The 16,602-nt window shown below is 36.2% G+C and overlaps 1 protein-coding gene across 1 annotated transcript in view; it reads left to right on the top strand.

Moving 5' to 3' along the window:
- LOC149088831 (diuretic hormone receptor-like) overlaps positions 1-16,602 on the top strand; it is a 179,475-nt gene that overhangs the window by 154,863 nt on the left and 8,010 nt on the right. The window contains exons 6-10 of the mRNA XM_089250346.1: positions 2,389-2,509; positions 3,380-3,530; positions 10,301-10,397; positions 13,133-13,199; positions 13,739-13,824. Of these exons, the coding sequence (XP_089106472.1) occupies positions 2,389-2,509; positions 3,380-3,530; positions 10,301-10,397; positions 13,133-13,199; positions 13,739-13,824 (522 nt within the window). The remainder of the gene's footprint in view (positions 1-2,388; positions 2,510-3,379; positions 3,531-10,300; positions 10,398-13,132; positions 13,200-13,738; positions 13,825-16,602) is intronic.

Below are 16,602 nucleotides of genomic sequence, written 5' to 3'. Positions count from 1 at the left end.
GATAAAGAAACATCAATCGTGATGGAAGTGGGAGTGAGCCACCACATGAGGAAATAAAACAGAAGGGTAAGCAACGCTTCCAATGATGGCGCTAATTAACCATCGGGTTTTCCTTATCCTTATAAACCAACTATGCTACATATCATTTCTTTGCCGAGCATCAAATGGCAAGGCCAAACCTATCTATTTATTTTATTTATTTATTATATACAAACCCTGTGCAAGGCCAGTAGGCTCCAACTCCACAGGTGCACAATTCAAACAATCAATAAAATTGGAAAGAGGCGGCAGGGAACATCAGCTCCTGATTTAAAGACGGATTTTGTGTATTTCTATGGGGGAAAAAACTGGCTAAGGCCGAGTTCGGTCGTTGTAATGCATTGAATGATATATACCGGACGTTAAGCCGGGTTTTCCTAGGAGCAGGTTTCTACAGCGCGTGCAGCGTGAAAATGCTGATTGGTCGAAATAACCTGAATTTCAGGTTTTTAACCAATCCGCATTTTCACGCTGCACACAGCGCAAAAATTCTACTCCTGGGGAAAACCCGGCTTTACATTTAGATAAAAACTGACATGGCGGAAATATTTGGGCCCATCGACTGCATTTACAAATTTATGGGACACCCTGTACTTTTGTGATATGCGTCGAGACTTTTGTGGACGGGGAAGAAAGCGGCTGAATGAACTAAATATCCACTATTGAGATTCCAACATAATAAATTGAATCAAAATTAAATTTTTTTAAACTTTTCGCAAAATTTTTTTTATTAATTTATCGTCATTTATTACAAAACTAGGGAATTCACCATTAATATACACATTACTTATCCCTTTTTCCATTCAGTTTTCTAATTGAAACGAAAATTTCTTCGCAAAATATGACCTCAGGGAAAAATCTTCCATTTAAAAATTCAATCCTAATAATTCCTCAGAAAAATATCTTTCGCCCCGTCAATTAAAATCTCAGAATTCGTCGAACCGAAAACATGATATCGAACATGAAACATGATGAAAGAGATGAAAGGAAACCAACATAGTCATGTCATATGTATATATATATATATATATATATGTATGTACTAATTATTTTCTCTCATAATTAATCCCTTTTGTTTGAAGTCAATGACGGTATCTTTCGGGGACTGGGGGAAGAATATCCCGTCAAAGAATTAGAATGTCCGTCATCAAGCAATTAAATAATTCAATAATTATTAATTCATAAATACAGTTACATAATTGTAATTTCAGGAATTCGAATGGTTTCATGATTAAAGGGAGGAATCATTTCGGCATTATTTAAGTCATTTTAAAATTAATATAAAAATTTAGAATTGATTATAGAAATGATTTTATAAATTTAATTTGTAATACATTTGATTAACGTAGGGAAAAAAAATTTAATTTAGTTAGCAAATAGTAAATTTATTTAGATTATTTTCAGAAGTAATTGAAGAAATCATTTCAGAATTATTCAGAATTCGGAAGAAAGGAATAATTTTTCAGAGTTAATCAAAGGAAGAAATCAGGATTCTATAAAAAAAATTAAAATTGATCAGAAGAAAAAGTAATCAGGAAAAAAAAAAAGAGACATAATTTTAATACTAATTAAAGAAAAAATTTCAAAACTAATTCCAATTCAGATTTTCTCACAGGATATCATTTCAGAATTACTTGAAATAAACAATGAAATGATTTTAGTGCTAGTGTTGAAGATATAGTTTCAGAAATAATTTAAGAAATAGTTTCAGAAATAATTTAAGAAATTATTTAAGAAATAGTTTCAGAAATTATTTAAGAAATAGTTTCAGAAATAATTTAAGAAATAGTTTCAGAAATAATTTAAGAAATAGTTTCAGAAATGAATAATTTAGAAATAGTTTTAGAACTAATTGTAGAAATAATCTCAGAACTAATTGTAGAAATAATTTCAGAACTAATTGTAGAAATAATCTCAGAACTAATTGTAGAAATAATCTCAGAACTAATTAAAGGAAAAGTTTCATAATTATCTGCGACTGAGAATTCTAAGGAGATTTAATTTCAGAACTAATGAAAATACAGAATAGGTTATAGAAATAATTTCTGAACCAATAAAAAAAAAATTTGAAAAACTAATTAGAGTAATAATTTCGGAACTGTTTAACAATTCTCGGAGGAATAATTTTCAGAACTAGTGAAATTTCAGAACCCATTTCGGGAATAATTTCTGATCTGATTAAAGATATGATTTCGCAACTAATTAAAGACATGATTTCAGAACTAATTAAAGAAACTATTTCAGACCAATTTAACAATTCTAGGGAGAAATAATTTCAGAACAGTTTAACAATTCTAGGGAGAAATAATTAAAGAAATGATTCTTTACTGTCATTCTCATTCTTTTCAGAGACCTGCGCTGCCTGAGGAACACCATACACACGAACCTCATGGTGACTTATCTATTCATTGACCTGACGTGGATCATTACAGCTTCTTTGCAATCTAGTACATCTGCGGATGCGCATAAGGTAAAATATGATGTTACCCTCGTGGTGGCTATGGATTTTTTCTATTTCGACCAGTATTCTTCAAACTTTTTGCAACAGCGGACCGGTGAAAAATATTATACAATTTCACGGACCGGCAGAAATGGGACGAAATAATTTTCGAAGGGAGGGTGTTTTCTAATTTTTCAGGTGTTTTTTGTTTTTTAAGGTGTTTTTCTAGTTTTCTAATTTCCCATATTCGTGAGAAATAGAATTGGAAAAAAAATCCACAATATACAGAAAAAAGTTTTCAGTTTACTTCATTTTTTTTTTTCAATCGAATAAGGATTTCTTTTTAGTTCATAGCTAAAGATTAAATACTGGGTTCACGAGAGCATTTTCGCTAAGGACTAGGAGGTGGTACACACTCCAGTCCTTAAAATCTTGTGTTGGTTCTCGGCGAAGGAGTTTTTTCTGTTTGGAATTTTGTTGGGATCAAAACCACTTGATGTTGTCCAAATATGTCAACATAAGATATTGATCAAGGGGTTAAAGTTCGTAAAATCTTCGGGGAGTAAAACGCCCGACACGACGCGCAATGGCGACGCTGTTTAAGAGATACAGTCCTTTAAAAAGGAGTTTTAATTAAGAACAAATCCTAACTTCGGACCATGAGAATTAATACCGATGACACAAATCAGTATTAATGATAAGAAGAGGATCCGTGATTATCGTGCAAAAACATAATTGAAAATTATTATATTTCATCGATAACTTCCAAACAACTGTCAGCGATTTCTAAACATACTTTGTCTTATAACTAATTACCCTGCCGCTTATACTTATTGCCCGTATTATTATCTTGACTAATATAATCCGACCAGTTAATATTTATATGTATAACGTTTGCAGGCTGCTTGCGTGCTGGTGATACTATTGACATATCTCATGGGAACCAATTTCTTTTGGATGTTCGTCGAAGGATTATACCTTTACATTCTCGTTGTCAAGACATTTTCTGTCGAGAATGTCAAATGGCAAGTCTACGCTGCTATTGGCTGGGGTGAGTTACATTATTTCGCATTTCTTAGTTTATTATCATTAGTTTGTCACTGTTCAGAATTTATGTAGGTACATATTACACATGTTTATATGCTGTCAACAACGAGAAAAGACGTTGTTTGGCTCCACCTCTCTTTGGAATGGAAGGTCGAATTGACTTCTCGATTTGTGCTCGGGTGGTCCCAAACAGGGTTGGGGGAACCCTAAAGTTGGGGGGAAGAAACCCTAAATTTTTTTTATTGAACATTTTCATTAGCTCTGAAATTATTCCTCCTTTTAATTCTGACGTTTTCATCAATTCTGAAATTATTTCTTCAATTTATTCTGGAATTGATTCTGAATATTCATTAATTTTAAAACAATTAATTTCTAGTGTTCTGAGAATTTCAAATAGTTCTGTAATTAATTCTACTTCTGATTCTAAAATTATTTCTTCCTTTAGTTCTGAAATTATTTCTTGCTCTAATTTTGTGCAACTATTTCTTGTTTATTCTGAAATTGATCGTTTTTCTAATTCTCAAATCAATTCGTTTTCTGATTCTAAATCTAATTCTGCTTCGAATAGTGAAATTATTTTTTTAATTTGATTCTGTAATTATATATACTTCTGCCTTGGATTCTGACGTAATTTAGTTATTTGATTTCATCTGAAATAATATTTTTCATTAGTTATAAAATTCCTTTTTTAAATTTTTGTGTTCGGGTGGCAAAATGTCATAAATCACTTTTTCAAAATTTCATGAGGGCAATATTTTGTAAAAATGTGGTACTGTGGGCTTTTTGACTTATTGCAATTTGCCTCCGTTGGTTCCGCATTAGCCGAAAGAGATGGACGAAATTTTGACGAACGAGACTCCAGAATGCGAACAATTCAATATTTTGGGAAAAGTGACTTGTGTGTGATATTTTGCCATCTGATCACAGATTTCTTCTGAAACAATTTTTTAAAGTTTCTTTCGAAACGAGTTCTTCTGATTCTGAAATTATTCCTTCAATTGCCTTTAAGGTTATTTCTTTTCTGTTAAGTTATTTTTTAGCTTTAATCCTGAAATCAATTCTTCAAATTCTTAAAATTTTCTTTCCTTTAATGCTAAAGTTATTTATTCCTTTAATTAAGAAATCAATCTGACCTCCATTTCTTACATCCTTGTTTCCTTTAGTTCTGTAATTAATTCTTTTTAATTATGAAATTATTTTTTTTCCTTTAATTCTGACATTATTTATCTAATCAGTTGTGAAACTATCTGTTCAATTTCTTCTTCCGTTCTTTGCTTCCTTTAATTATGAAATTATTTATTCTTTAAATGAAATTATTTATTCTTTAAATGAAAATATTTATTCTTTAAATGAAAATATTTATTCTTTAAATGAAAATATTTATTCTTTAAATGAAAATATTTATTCTTTAAATGAAATCATTTATTTCTTTAATTCAGGATTTCCTTCTTTATCTCATTCTGAAATTTTCTATTCCTTCAATTATCTTCTTAAGAGTAATAAATCATTATTAGTTCTTATTATTCTGAAAATATTTCTTCCTCCAATTCTGAAATTGTGCTTCTTATTCTAAAATTGTTCTTATTTTTAAATTGTGCTTCTTAGCTTCTTATTCTGAAATTGTACTTCATGTTCTGAAATTGTTCTTTATATTCTGAAATTGTTCTTCATGTTCTGAAATTGTTCATCATATTCTGAAATTGTTCATCATGTTCTGAAATTGTTCATCATATTCTGAAATTGTTCTTTATGCTCTGAAATTGTTCATCATATTCTGAAATTGTTCTTCATGTTCTGAAATTGTTCTACATGTTCTGAAATTGTTCATCATATTCTGAAATTGTTCATCCTATTCTGAAATTGTTCATCCTATTCTGAAATTGTTCTTTATATTCTGAAATTGTTCTTCATGTTCTGAAATTGTTCATCATATATTCTGAAATTGTTCTTCATGTTCTGAAATTGTTCATCATATTCTGAAATTGTTCATCCTATTCTGAAATTGTTCATCCTATTCTGAAATTGTTCATCATATTCTGAAATTGTTCTTTATGCTCTGAAATTGTTCATCATATTCTGAAATTGTTCTTCATGTTCTGAAATTGTTCTACATGTTCTGAAATTGTTCATCATATTCTGAAATTGTTCATCCTATTCTGAAATTGTTCATCCTATTCTGAAATTGTTCTTTATATTCTGAAATTGTTCTTCATGTTCTGAAATTGTTCATCATATATTCTGAAATTGTTCTTCATGTTCTGAAATTGTTCATCATATTCTGAAATTGTTCTTTATATTCTGAAATTGTTCTTCATGTTCTGAAATCATTCTTCACATTCTGAAATTGTTCTAATTCTCAAATTATTTCTTCGTATAATTCTTCTTCAAATCCTGAGACTATATTTCAATATAATTCTTATAATTCCAAAATTAATTTTTTTATTAATTATTCCGTAATTATGAAATCATATCCTCCCCCATCCTTTGATTTCTTCTTCTGATTCTTGAATTTTTTTCCTTCCTCTAATTTTTCTAATTATTTTTCCCTCCAATTCTGAACTTTCGATAATAGTTGAAAATTTTTGTTTCATCAAGTCATTTATTTCATTAATTCCGAAATTATTTCTGCCATATATTCTGAATTCTCGTTAATTATTTTTTTTTCCAGTGTGCTCATACATTTTTTTTTCTTGGTACTTTTCGAAACCGCTGTAAATTTTGTAAATATTTATATTTTAATGAATGCCGACCCCAAGCTCAAAAATTTTAAATTTATGCTCAAAGGGGCCCAAAATGAAAGGGGCCCTCCCCCCAAACAAATTCCTAGAAACTGAACATATATCACGTTCAACAAAATACCAGATCATAATCAGACATGAATAGGCACATAATTATCAAATATTAATGATCCATTACTATAATACACTTATTTAAAAAAAAAGAATCATTCATTCAAGAGATTCATTAATAATCCCAACTTGAAAAAATTTTACAGACAAAACATTTTTTCCCTAAAAAAATCCCTTTTTTTTCACCCAAAAACCATTTTTTAATAAACTTTTCAAGAACGGAAATGAAAGCGATTGATTTGACATTAGCGAAATCCTCGAGCTAAAAAAAAATTTTTTTTCCCTGATAAAATTCCACTTTTTTCCCTTTCCCCCCCCCCCCCCTGAGAGAATTTGGAAAGAACAGGATATGAAGGGAGAAGGAAAGTCCTAAAAAATTAAGGACTTTTTTTCCCGCGACGACTTTCAAACACAGCTGACATTTGAGGTGCCTGGATTCTTAGGACCATTCATCTATCTTCATTTTCTTTTGTGTGATCTTTTTCTTATCTTTCCTCCCACCCTTGGGAAATCCTATACAGCCCGGGAGAAGGTAATTACGTGTCAGCAATTAAGACGTTTGATAATTAGTAATTATGTTAATTCTTTCTCTCTCGTGTAATGAACATCTGTGATGAACACGAAACACTCTCAAGTCGTTTCGAAACTTGGGTTATCGATCCACCGGACGGGAATAAGAGTCTTAACTTTGGGATATTTATCAGTTGCTGAAAACAACATTGGAATGATCTGGAATACATACAGGGTGTACCGAGAGTCGTTAGACTATTGAAAAAAAAAAATCATGAAAGCTCAATGAGTGTCTGGGGGCCGTTCAAGTAATACGTCAGCAATTTTTCAGCCATTTTTGACCCCCCACCCTTGTCAGCAAAATTTCGCCATTTCTGCCCCTCTACCCTCCTATCCCGTATAAGTGGGATCAGAGACTGTACGCTGGGAGGGAGGGGGACATAGAGACCCCCCCCCCAAACGATCAAAAAATCATTTTTTTTACGCAAACAATATTTTTTCTAAATAAAAGTTGTGAAAGAAAATACCTTTATTTGTTATTATAATCAATTTCTGTTAATTTCAGTGCTATTGGAAGGCTAGGAACTCCTTTTAAGAAATTCCTTGTGATCAACCCTGTAAGCCATATAATGATAAATCCTTGGCCCGTGGACAAAATGTGGCCCTGGGGATTATCTGATGTGAAGAGAAACAGTTATCTAGGCTTTCTTACTTCGTATTATCTGATGTGGCCTGCCCCCAAACCTAATTTTGTGAAAATGAACACGAAACGGCACATTTAGATATCGATTAGGTGACCCTTGGCACAATTTCATAGCATTTAGGCAGCTCATGGTACATTTTTCAGATCACACAAGTAGGCCTGTGCCACATTCACACATCACTTAAGTGGCCCGCGACACAGTTCCAGAGCACTTAAGCGATCCATGGCACATTTAGAAATCCCTTGAGTGACACGTGGCACACGTTTAGAGCACTTAAGCGGCCCAGACACACATTTCTAGATCACTTGAAGGATCCACGAAACATTTAGGGATCACTAAAGTGGCTCTCTAGTAGACTTATCAAACCCCCCCCCCCATAAAAACCATGTCAGTCATAAAGCTTCCCATTGGGGCGCTTCTACAAGAAAACAATGGATATGTGAATGTGCTACATTCGAGAACACAGCTGTTCATCCCTTAACTATGACCTTAAGGCCCGCTTACACACGCCAAGTAGTTTAGTAAATTTTGGGTCGTCAAGTATTTCAAAATGTATGCAGACCACAAAGGGCCGTTTAGTTGTTAAGTAGACAAGAATATAAACTGCAGTTTCTTTTTTCCGATCAGTAGGCCCGACTTCGTATAATCCAATGAGCATTGACTACTTGGTCACTTACGGTGGGACAGTTTCTTGAGCACTTGAAAAGTTAAAATTCAGTTAATCTACGAAACTACTTGACGCACATTTATATAAACGGGCCTTTATTCGAACTACAGTTTGTTGCATTATTGTAAATTTTTAAAATGCCTAATATTTATGTTATTGTTCTGTACGTTTGCGTCCAATGTCCCGAACGGGGGAAAAAAATTAAAGCAAATTCGATTGAGAGAAGTGTGATTTTATTCAAATCTCTGGACATCATCTACGTCACTGTCCAAACACCAGAAATATTTAAAAAGGCAGGCGAGATATCTCGTCAATGCCGCTAAGACGGTTAAACTCTCAGATTACTTCAATTGGTTTACGTGTTGCTGTGGTTTGATTGGTTTTTGTGAATCAAAAGGCGTCCTATAAATTCGTGGATAGTTTAAAAATTCACAAATACTGAAGTAATCGGTCTGTTTCTGAATGCGGTTTGCAAAAAAGTTATTCCCACGAAGGGGGAATTTTTTAGTGCAGAAAAAAATTAGTTCAAATTTCTGTCGATAGAGGAGCTCTGCATCAAGGGCTAGCGGGGAGGGGGGAGGACTTGGGGGTCTGGTCTGGTCCCCCCCCCCGAAATGTGAGAAAATGACCGAAAAAAGGGAAAAGATGGCCAAATCCATTGTTCTGTCACTTTGGTCCCCCCCCCCGAAATGAAAGTGGTCTCCCACCCCGAACGAAATTTCTGGCTACGCCCCTGCTCTGCATGAAAGCAAATCATTGGAAATATACAAATCAGTGTCCTATAAAATGCAGAGTGCACGATTAACAGTTAATATCTGAATTTTCCTTTTACCGGTGCTTGCATGAGGTTCCATTCTAATGTTGACATTGATGGATAAACCACTGTTGGTGAATTTGTTTTACCTCAACCACAAATCGCCGGTTGAAGCTTTTTATGTCTATGTATATTGTTTATAATTTTTTTTAATTTCATTTTTAATTGGGCTGCTGCATTTTAATAATATATGACATCCCTACTTGTTATGGGCATCTTTTTCTCAGCCACCTCGTTGGGCATTTTGCCTGTTGTGGCCTCGTATCTGTATTTTCGAACGTTTCAGACACAGAGGAGATTAAAGAATGGTTTTTCCATGGAATTCTGGAATTTTCTTTCCTGCAGTGCCCTCTATCAATAAAAATTGTAACTAAATTTTTCTGCATTAAAAAAAACCCTTATTGAGAATAACTTATTCGCAAACAGCTTTCAAACAGACCAATTCATTCAATGTTCATGAATTTTTTAACTATTTACGAATTTATGGGACGCCCTGTATTTAATTCGACAGCTGAATAATTCGTAAAAATTTCCCATTTACATGACATGGTTATGCAAGTAGGGGAAAAAACCGCAATTATCTGTTACAAACTACTTCAGCACCAGCATCCAACCACACCAAATTTAGTTTTGTCCAAAGCACAAAGGGAACGCGTTATTGAAGATGTACATGAGGTACGTACTGTAGTGTGTTTGTACTCCGGAACAATATCTTTGGCTTCTTTTTATTTGAAGGCCTCATAATAGCCCCTTTTATCGGACTAAGAACTAACGAGCTGTGAGTGAATAAGTCGTTAAGAAAACAAAAAACCAAGGGTACCCTGTGTCTCGAACAAAAAGAAAAAAAAAAAAAGTTGTACATCTTTTTGATCGATGTTCGTGGCGGGCTTGGGCCATCCATATACCTCATTTGACCTCATCTGTCGGTTTTTCTTAGACGTGAAGATCGACGAGACATTATATATAGATAATGGTGATGATGATGGACTTGGCTTCTCCCTGAAGCGTCAACATCTCCTATTTACCGGTCAATGAGCAATTCCCGGCGTTAAAAGAACAACAATGAGTTTGGCATCTGAGAAGACTCCAAATGATCTCGGACGCTTTTCCCAAAATACTGTTGTTTTTTTTGTAGTTATTGTTGATGTGATGGATTGCTTTCCGTTAAAAAAAAAACAATTTGGAGTTATTTAATATTCTTTTTAATAATGTAAATTTTTCGATTGGCAGGTCTACCGGCTGTGGTCGTGATCGTGTGGACCATTGTTAAAGCTCATTTAACGCACGTCGGTGGAGAAGGGCCAGTCGCACCGAGTCCTGTCGTCGGGTATGGAAATTATATGTTATTGTGTGAAAAACATATTGAAATTGTACGACAATTGTACCAAAACATATTGAAATTGTACGACAATTGTACCAAAACATATTGAAATTGTACGACAATTGTACCAAAACATATTGAAATTGTACGACAATTGTACCAAAACATATTGAAACTTCAATTCTTCGTAATTGTACCAAATAATGAGTGTCTATACGACGAATTTGCTGTCATCTAAGCACAGCTGAAGAGTTTGATGCTATTTAGGTGTTGTTAAAATAATATTATTTAGCTCATTATATGGTTTATTAAGCTATTATTTATTTTTTATTATTTATTAAAATTTATTTGTAGTGATTGCATATTTATTAAGCATTATTTGATGCTAGGTAGAGAAATTTGCTGATGTAATGAGCATCGCGAGAAAAAAAAATTGATTGTCTCTCAGCATTGTGGAGAGATTTGATCAGGGCCGTCTTCAACAACACGCGACGCCAGGAGCACCTCAGAAATTTTCGGGGCACCAAAAATGTTTAGCGCCCCCCCCCCCTTGTTCCGATTTTGTATATTTTACGGGGTAGTGAATCGGCATCCATTATTTGACACAATTAACACACACAAAAAATTAATATTAAGCACTGAAGCTAATTTCAAGTTGAGAGAAGCAATTCCCGAAACTAATGAAAATTCAGAATTGTGATGATAAAAATTATTCCTGAGAGTTGATAAAAAAAAAAATTCATATAATTAACGGGAGAAAAACTTCCAGAATTGATGAAAATTTAGAATTAATGGAAAAAATTATTCCAGAGTTCATAAAAATTCAGAATTAACGGGGGGGGGGGGCTTTCAGAATTGATGAAATTAAGAGTAAATGAATTTGATAGTTTCGCAATTGATGAAAATTCAGAATTTATGAAAAAAAAAATTTCAGAATTGATGAAAAAATAATTGATTGAAAATTAAGAATTATATATATATATATAAGGAAATTTTAATCATTGCACAATCGATGACAATTCAGAATAAATGAAAGAAAAAATTCCAAAATTGATGAAAGAAAAAATTCCAAAATTGATGAAAATTCAGTATTAATGCGAGAAATAATTTAAGAACTGATGAAATCCATCAATAATTTACCGTGAGTGCGGTACCCAGTGCGACCGCACCTGTCGCACAACCCTAAGGGCGGCTCTGAATTTGGTATTCCGTTATTGTCGTCGGGAAATTTACACTGCTGGCCACCCAAATTGCAACACCAAGAAAGACAAGAGATATCGCAACAATATTTATTTTGTAGATAACATGTTGACCAAGCATCAAATGATTAAATTTATAGACTTCTGTGAAGTGTGGTTCCTGCCAAAATCAGTAGCCAGAGTAGCCGCCATTGTTGGAGATTACCGCTGCCACACGCCTCGGCATTGATTCAAAGAGACTTTGGATATGTTCTTGGGGTACAGCAGACCAAGCAGCTTCCACGCGTTGCCAAAGTTGATCTGGTGCGGCAGCTGGGGATGTAATCTGGGTCAATCGTTGAGCAACCATGGACCACATGTTTTCTATCGGCGAAAGATCCGGAGAGCGAGCTGGCCAGGGAAGCAATTCAATCTGGCGATTGACGAAGAACCTTTGGACAATGCGTGCCACGTGTGGTCGCGCATTATCCTGTTGAAATATGGCTGTGGGCAAGCCCTGAAGGTAAGGAAGGACAACTGGCTCCAACACCTCGGAGATGTAGCGTTGGCTTTTTAAAGTACCGGCAATGCGTACTAGAGGAGTGCGAGAGTGATATCCAATACCGCCCCATACTATAATACTCGGTGCAGGACCAGTGAGGCGGTGCATAACGCAGCTGTTCAGCATCCTCTCTCCACGGTGTCTCCAGACTCGAATTCGACCATCGTGGTGTTGCAGACAGAAGCGTGACTCGTCAGTAAAGACAATTTCATTCCATTGTGCCGTCCACATCCTTCTTTCATCGCACCACTGGCGGCGGAGACGTCTGTGGTTCTGCGTCAAGGGTAGACGAAGCAATGGACGTCTTGCGGACAGACCACTCTGCTGTAAACGGCGTCGAATGGTACGCGCAGACACTGGATGACGCGGTACAGACTGAATGTGCTGTGCTATGGTTCGTGATGTGGCTGAGCGATCCGTCACTGCCATACGCACAATATGCCTGTCATCACGTGAAGTGGTGCACTGAGGTGGATGCGATCGAACACGTCGGTCCGTCATACCCTCCTGCATCCAACGATCACATATCCGCATTACAGTTGTTTGGTTTCGTCCAACACGACTACCGATTTCCCTGAAAGATAATCCACAATCTCGGTAGGCCACTATCCTTCCTCTGTCGAACTCGGATACTTGATCAAAAGATGATCGCTGTTTTCTACGAGGCATAATTGATCGTTTTTTTGAAAAAACCACAAGAAAAACACAATTGCCGTACTTCAAATCGTCGAAATCTCCAAGCCTTAAATAGCGCTTTGAAGTGGCGCCACAGGCGCGCGTGATGTGCGTCTGCGCTGAAATTCTAATCATTTGCATATCTCACCTCCGCTAATGCATGTTGTAAATTTCTTATTATTTGCATGCTTCCTTCAGGGTGTTGCATTTACGGTGGCCAGCAGTGTATTTTCGAAAATATCTATATATATTGCGTGGCCATCATAAATTTACACATTTTAAGACTATATTTGAAGTTGAATGCATCATTGATTTTTCTTTCGCAGATGTCCCTGGCAAAACAGGGACCATTACGACTACATATTCGTGTGTCCAGTTCTGCTAGTCTTACTGGTAAGCATTTCGTTTAGCTAGTTTTCATTTTCAATTGCAGTAAATTCTCTTTGAAGCTCCATCTCTTCGAATATAGGTCGAACTTTTTATAGTCCGGAATTTTTATTCGCCCATTATTAAGCTTATATCGTGGGCCCCCCCCCCCACACCTCATCGAAGGGCCGTTTTTATGAGGAACGAAGTTCAGCCCTACAACTTTTTCTCTTGGACGGTGTGGAGCAGTCCCGTAACTAGGCAGGTGCAACGGGTGCTCCCACACAGGGCCCACTTGGAACGGGGGGCCCGGAATAGGCCTGAATGGGTCTTCCTGGTCCCAAGAATGGGCTAGAAGGTGCCTAAACGCAAATTCTTGCCCAGGGAACAAGAATGGCTAGTTACGGCACTGGTGGGGAGGGTATTTTAACTTCTTCTTGATGTAGTGGCCCGTGGCCCTTCACATCGAATGGAACATAATTTTTTTTTTTGGATAAATTAGTGATTTATAAATTAATTTTTGTGCTGTACATTCTTAATTTGATTTTTTCGTCTCTTCTTCGCAGGTGAATATATTTTTCTTGGGCCAAATCATGTGGGTTCTTATCACTAAACTCAGAGCTGCAACGAGTGTCGAATCGAAACAGTACAGGTAAGCATAGCGGGTTCTTTGTGACGTGCATACACTATATAAGAGTAGATCAAATGAAAACGGAACAGTTATAATTTGGTTAATTTTTGCATAAGTGAGGTGAAACTTTGTGTAGAGGTGGAGCCTACAGCGGAATGTACTTGCCCTAAGTAGTCGCGCAAAATCACTGGAAGCGGTGGGCCGGGAATATCGTCCAACATGCAATCAGTTGCTTTTTCATCCGCGTCTGCGGAATGTTTGCGAGTAAAAAAGAAACAACGTGGTGTATTCGTTTTCTTTTATAATGGCATAAAAGGGTTCGAGTTCGCGAATGAAGGCACGAAGAATGAAGGTGTACGATGAACATGCACTGTCATTGACTCGGCTGCAAGACTGGTACAAGCGTTTCCACTATATACTCTTTTTCCCGTAGGTGAGTTTCTCTGCAATGATGGCATAAACGGAACCAAAACGCAAACCAACCTTGCTGATGTCCTTTATTGCGCGTCGTCTGTTTGGACTGCTTATCAACTTGCTTGATAAGCATCTGGTCGACTTCTTTCCCTCAAAGCGTGATGACGGTGACTTCGACCCCAGGTCGCGTATCATCCATCATTCAGGCTACCAAACCAAGTGCAAATCCATTCCGCTGTAGGAGGTTGCCTTCCTTACCTCTCTCTCTCTCCCTCCGCACGGAGATTCACTACGCTCATACAAAAATGACCCAAATTATAACGACTGTTCCGTTTGGGGCCGTTCAAGTATTACGGCATCATCGATGGAGGGGGGAGGGGGTTTCCGATTTGCTGACTTTTGATGACAAGGGGGGAAGGGGGGTTTTGGATAATGCTTACGTCATCAACCACCCTTTATGAAAATATGAGTTAAGATTCAGAGGGGGCAGAGCTGATGACGAAAATTTGCTGACAAGGGGAAGGGGTCAGCGTTTTGCTGACTTTTGCTGACAAGGGGGGGGGGGTCAAAAATGGCTAAAAATTTGTTTACGTAATACTTGAACGGCCCCTTTTCATCTGATCCATCCCTAATTCATCAGAAATCAAGCCACTATCAAAACGCGTGGTTAAATAAATATGCCTCCACGTCCAACCTAACTGCAAGAAAGTTCAAGTACAGGTTGTACAATCCAACGCATTGACGTACCGTGTTGCAGTTTACGGCCTTTTAGAATCGTCAAAGATGGATTTTTTTGACAAAAGAAGTAGTTTAATTTTTCATCAATGGCTGGCGTCACACGTTAGCGCAACGCGTGAAAAGCGTCTAGATCGGGGAGTGAACAATCTCCGAAAAGAATTGTCAGAGGGAAATAAAGTTGATAATTATAGCCGAAAATATTTGCAAAAAGGGAATTAAAGTTGCTAATTTCAGCAAAAAAAATTTTTTCCGAAATGAAGTTGCTAATTGTAGGCAAAATAATTGTCAAGGGTATGTAAAGTTGCTAATCAAGCAAAATAAGTTGTCGAATCGAAATTAAATTGCTAATTACAGCGAAACAAAATTGTCAAAGGTGAGTAAAGTTGCCAACTACCGTTAAAATTGCAGAAAAATCGCCAACGGCGAGAAATAGAAACCTACTGAAACTCACTCAAAATGTAATTCACTAAAACATATATAAGGTGGATGTATGGCCATGCTAAGGTTTGAAAATTTTTCTAGACGCCGGTGCCGTTTCGAAAAAAATCGAAACAATTTTTTTTTCGTATATCGTTCTCAGGTTAATGCACTTTCATAAAATAAATTATACATTCCCCCAAGAAAATAGTTTTACTAGTCCAAGAACCGAAAATCCTGAAGTCTACCAAGTGGCCATATCCTGCCTGATATGGCCACTTCCCATGTTCACCTTTGTTCCCATGTTCTACGAATCATGGCTCTTTCAAGTTTCATAGGGCAGTTTTTCTGAAAAATTAAATAATTTTTTTGTGTGAAATGAATAAACCTCATACTAAATAACCCTTTTCGTTAAGTCAGAAGTGAATTCACAACAAGATATTCCATTAAAAACGAAGTTAAAATTCATTTTAAAAACGAAATCATGAAATCATTCAAAAGAGTACAAGACAAAAATGAGATTGTTAAAACAAATTATTTATCGCATATTGGGGCAGATAAAAATGTCTTTGTCAGCAGCAGCAGTGGGGCCAACACACTCTTCGTGGTAGAAATTTCCCCAGAGTCGCATGTCCCTGACTTCGTCTCCGCCTGACAAAGACTGCAGTACGAACTTACAGAGATAGGTCGCAAAGGGCTATGATGAACGGAGTTCCCACAAGGTAGTGTCCTTGGTCCCATTCTTTTTTCACCGATAAACTCGATAAGGTTATCGATGGGATTGTTAGCAAATTCGCAGATAACGTTAAGCTAATGGGAGTAGTCGCGAATCCAAGCTTTATCGAGTTAGCTCCAGGCCAACTTAAATAGGATTGGAGCATGACGGTTAGCGTTCACAAGTGCAAGAATTCTCTCATTTTGGTTCGAACACAACCTACTTTTCTCTTACAAGTTCAATAGTATTACTATCCCGGATGCAACTAGGGCCACCGATTTGGGAGTAATTGACGAGCGGCTTAGGTTTTCTGAACATTCACAAAACATTCATTCAGCGGTGGTTGAAAAACCGAATAGAATGCTCGGTTTCATTCTCAAAAAAGGTCTCTTCGCGTTCCCCTAAAGTCATTCTTCCGCTTTTCCGAGGCTTAGTTCGTTCCTGGACTGGACTGGTCCTTTCTCAGCCACCTCGTTGGGCATTTTGCCTGTTGTGGTGTTGTATTTGGACTTAGT

The sequence above is a fragment of the Pholcus phalangioides genome, unplaced genomic scaffold, assembly GCF_987345545.1.
Source record: "Pholcus phalangioides strain wild (caught in Gottingen) unplaced genomic scaffold, Ppha-v1.0 ptg000003l_1, whole genome shotgun sequence".
Taxonomy (NCBI): domain Eukaryota; kingdom Metazoa; phylum Arthropoda; class Arachnida; order Araneae; family Pholcidae; genus Pholcus; species Pholcus phalangioides.
Note: the sequence above shows the minus strand (reverse complement) of the source record. Positions and strands in the feature narration are given on the sequence as shown.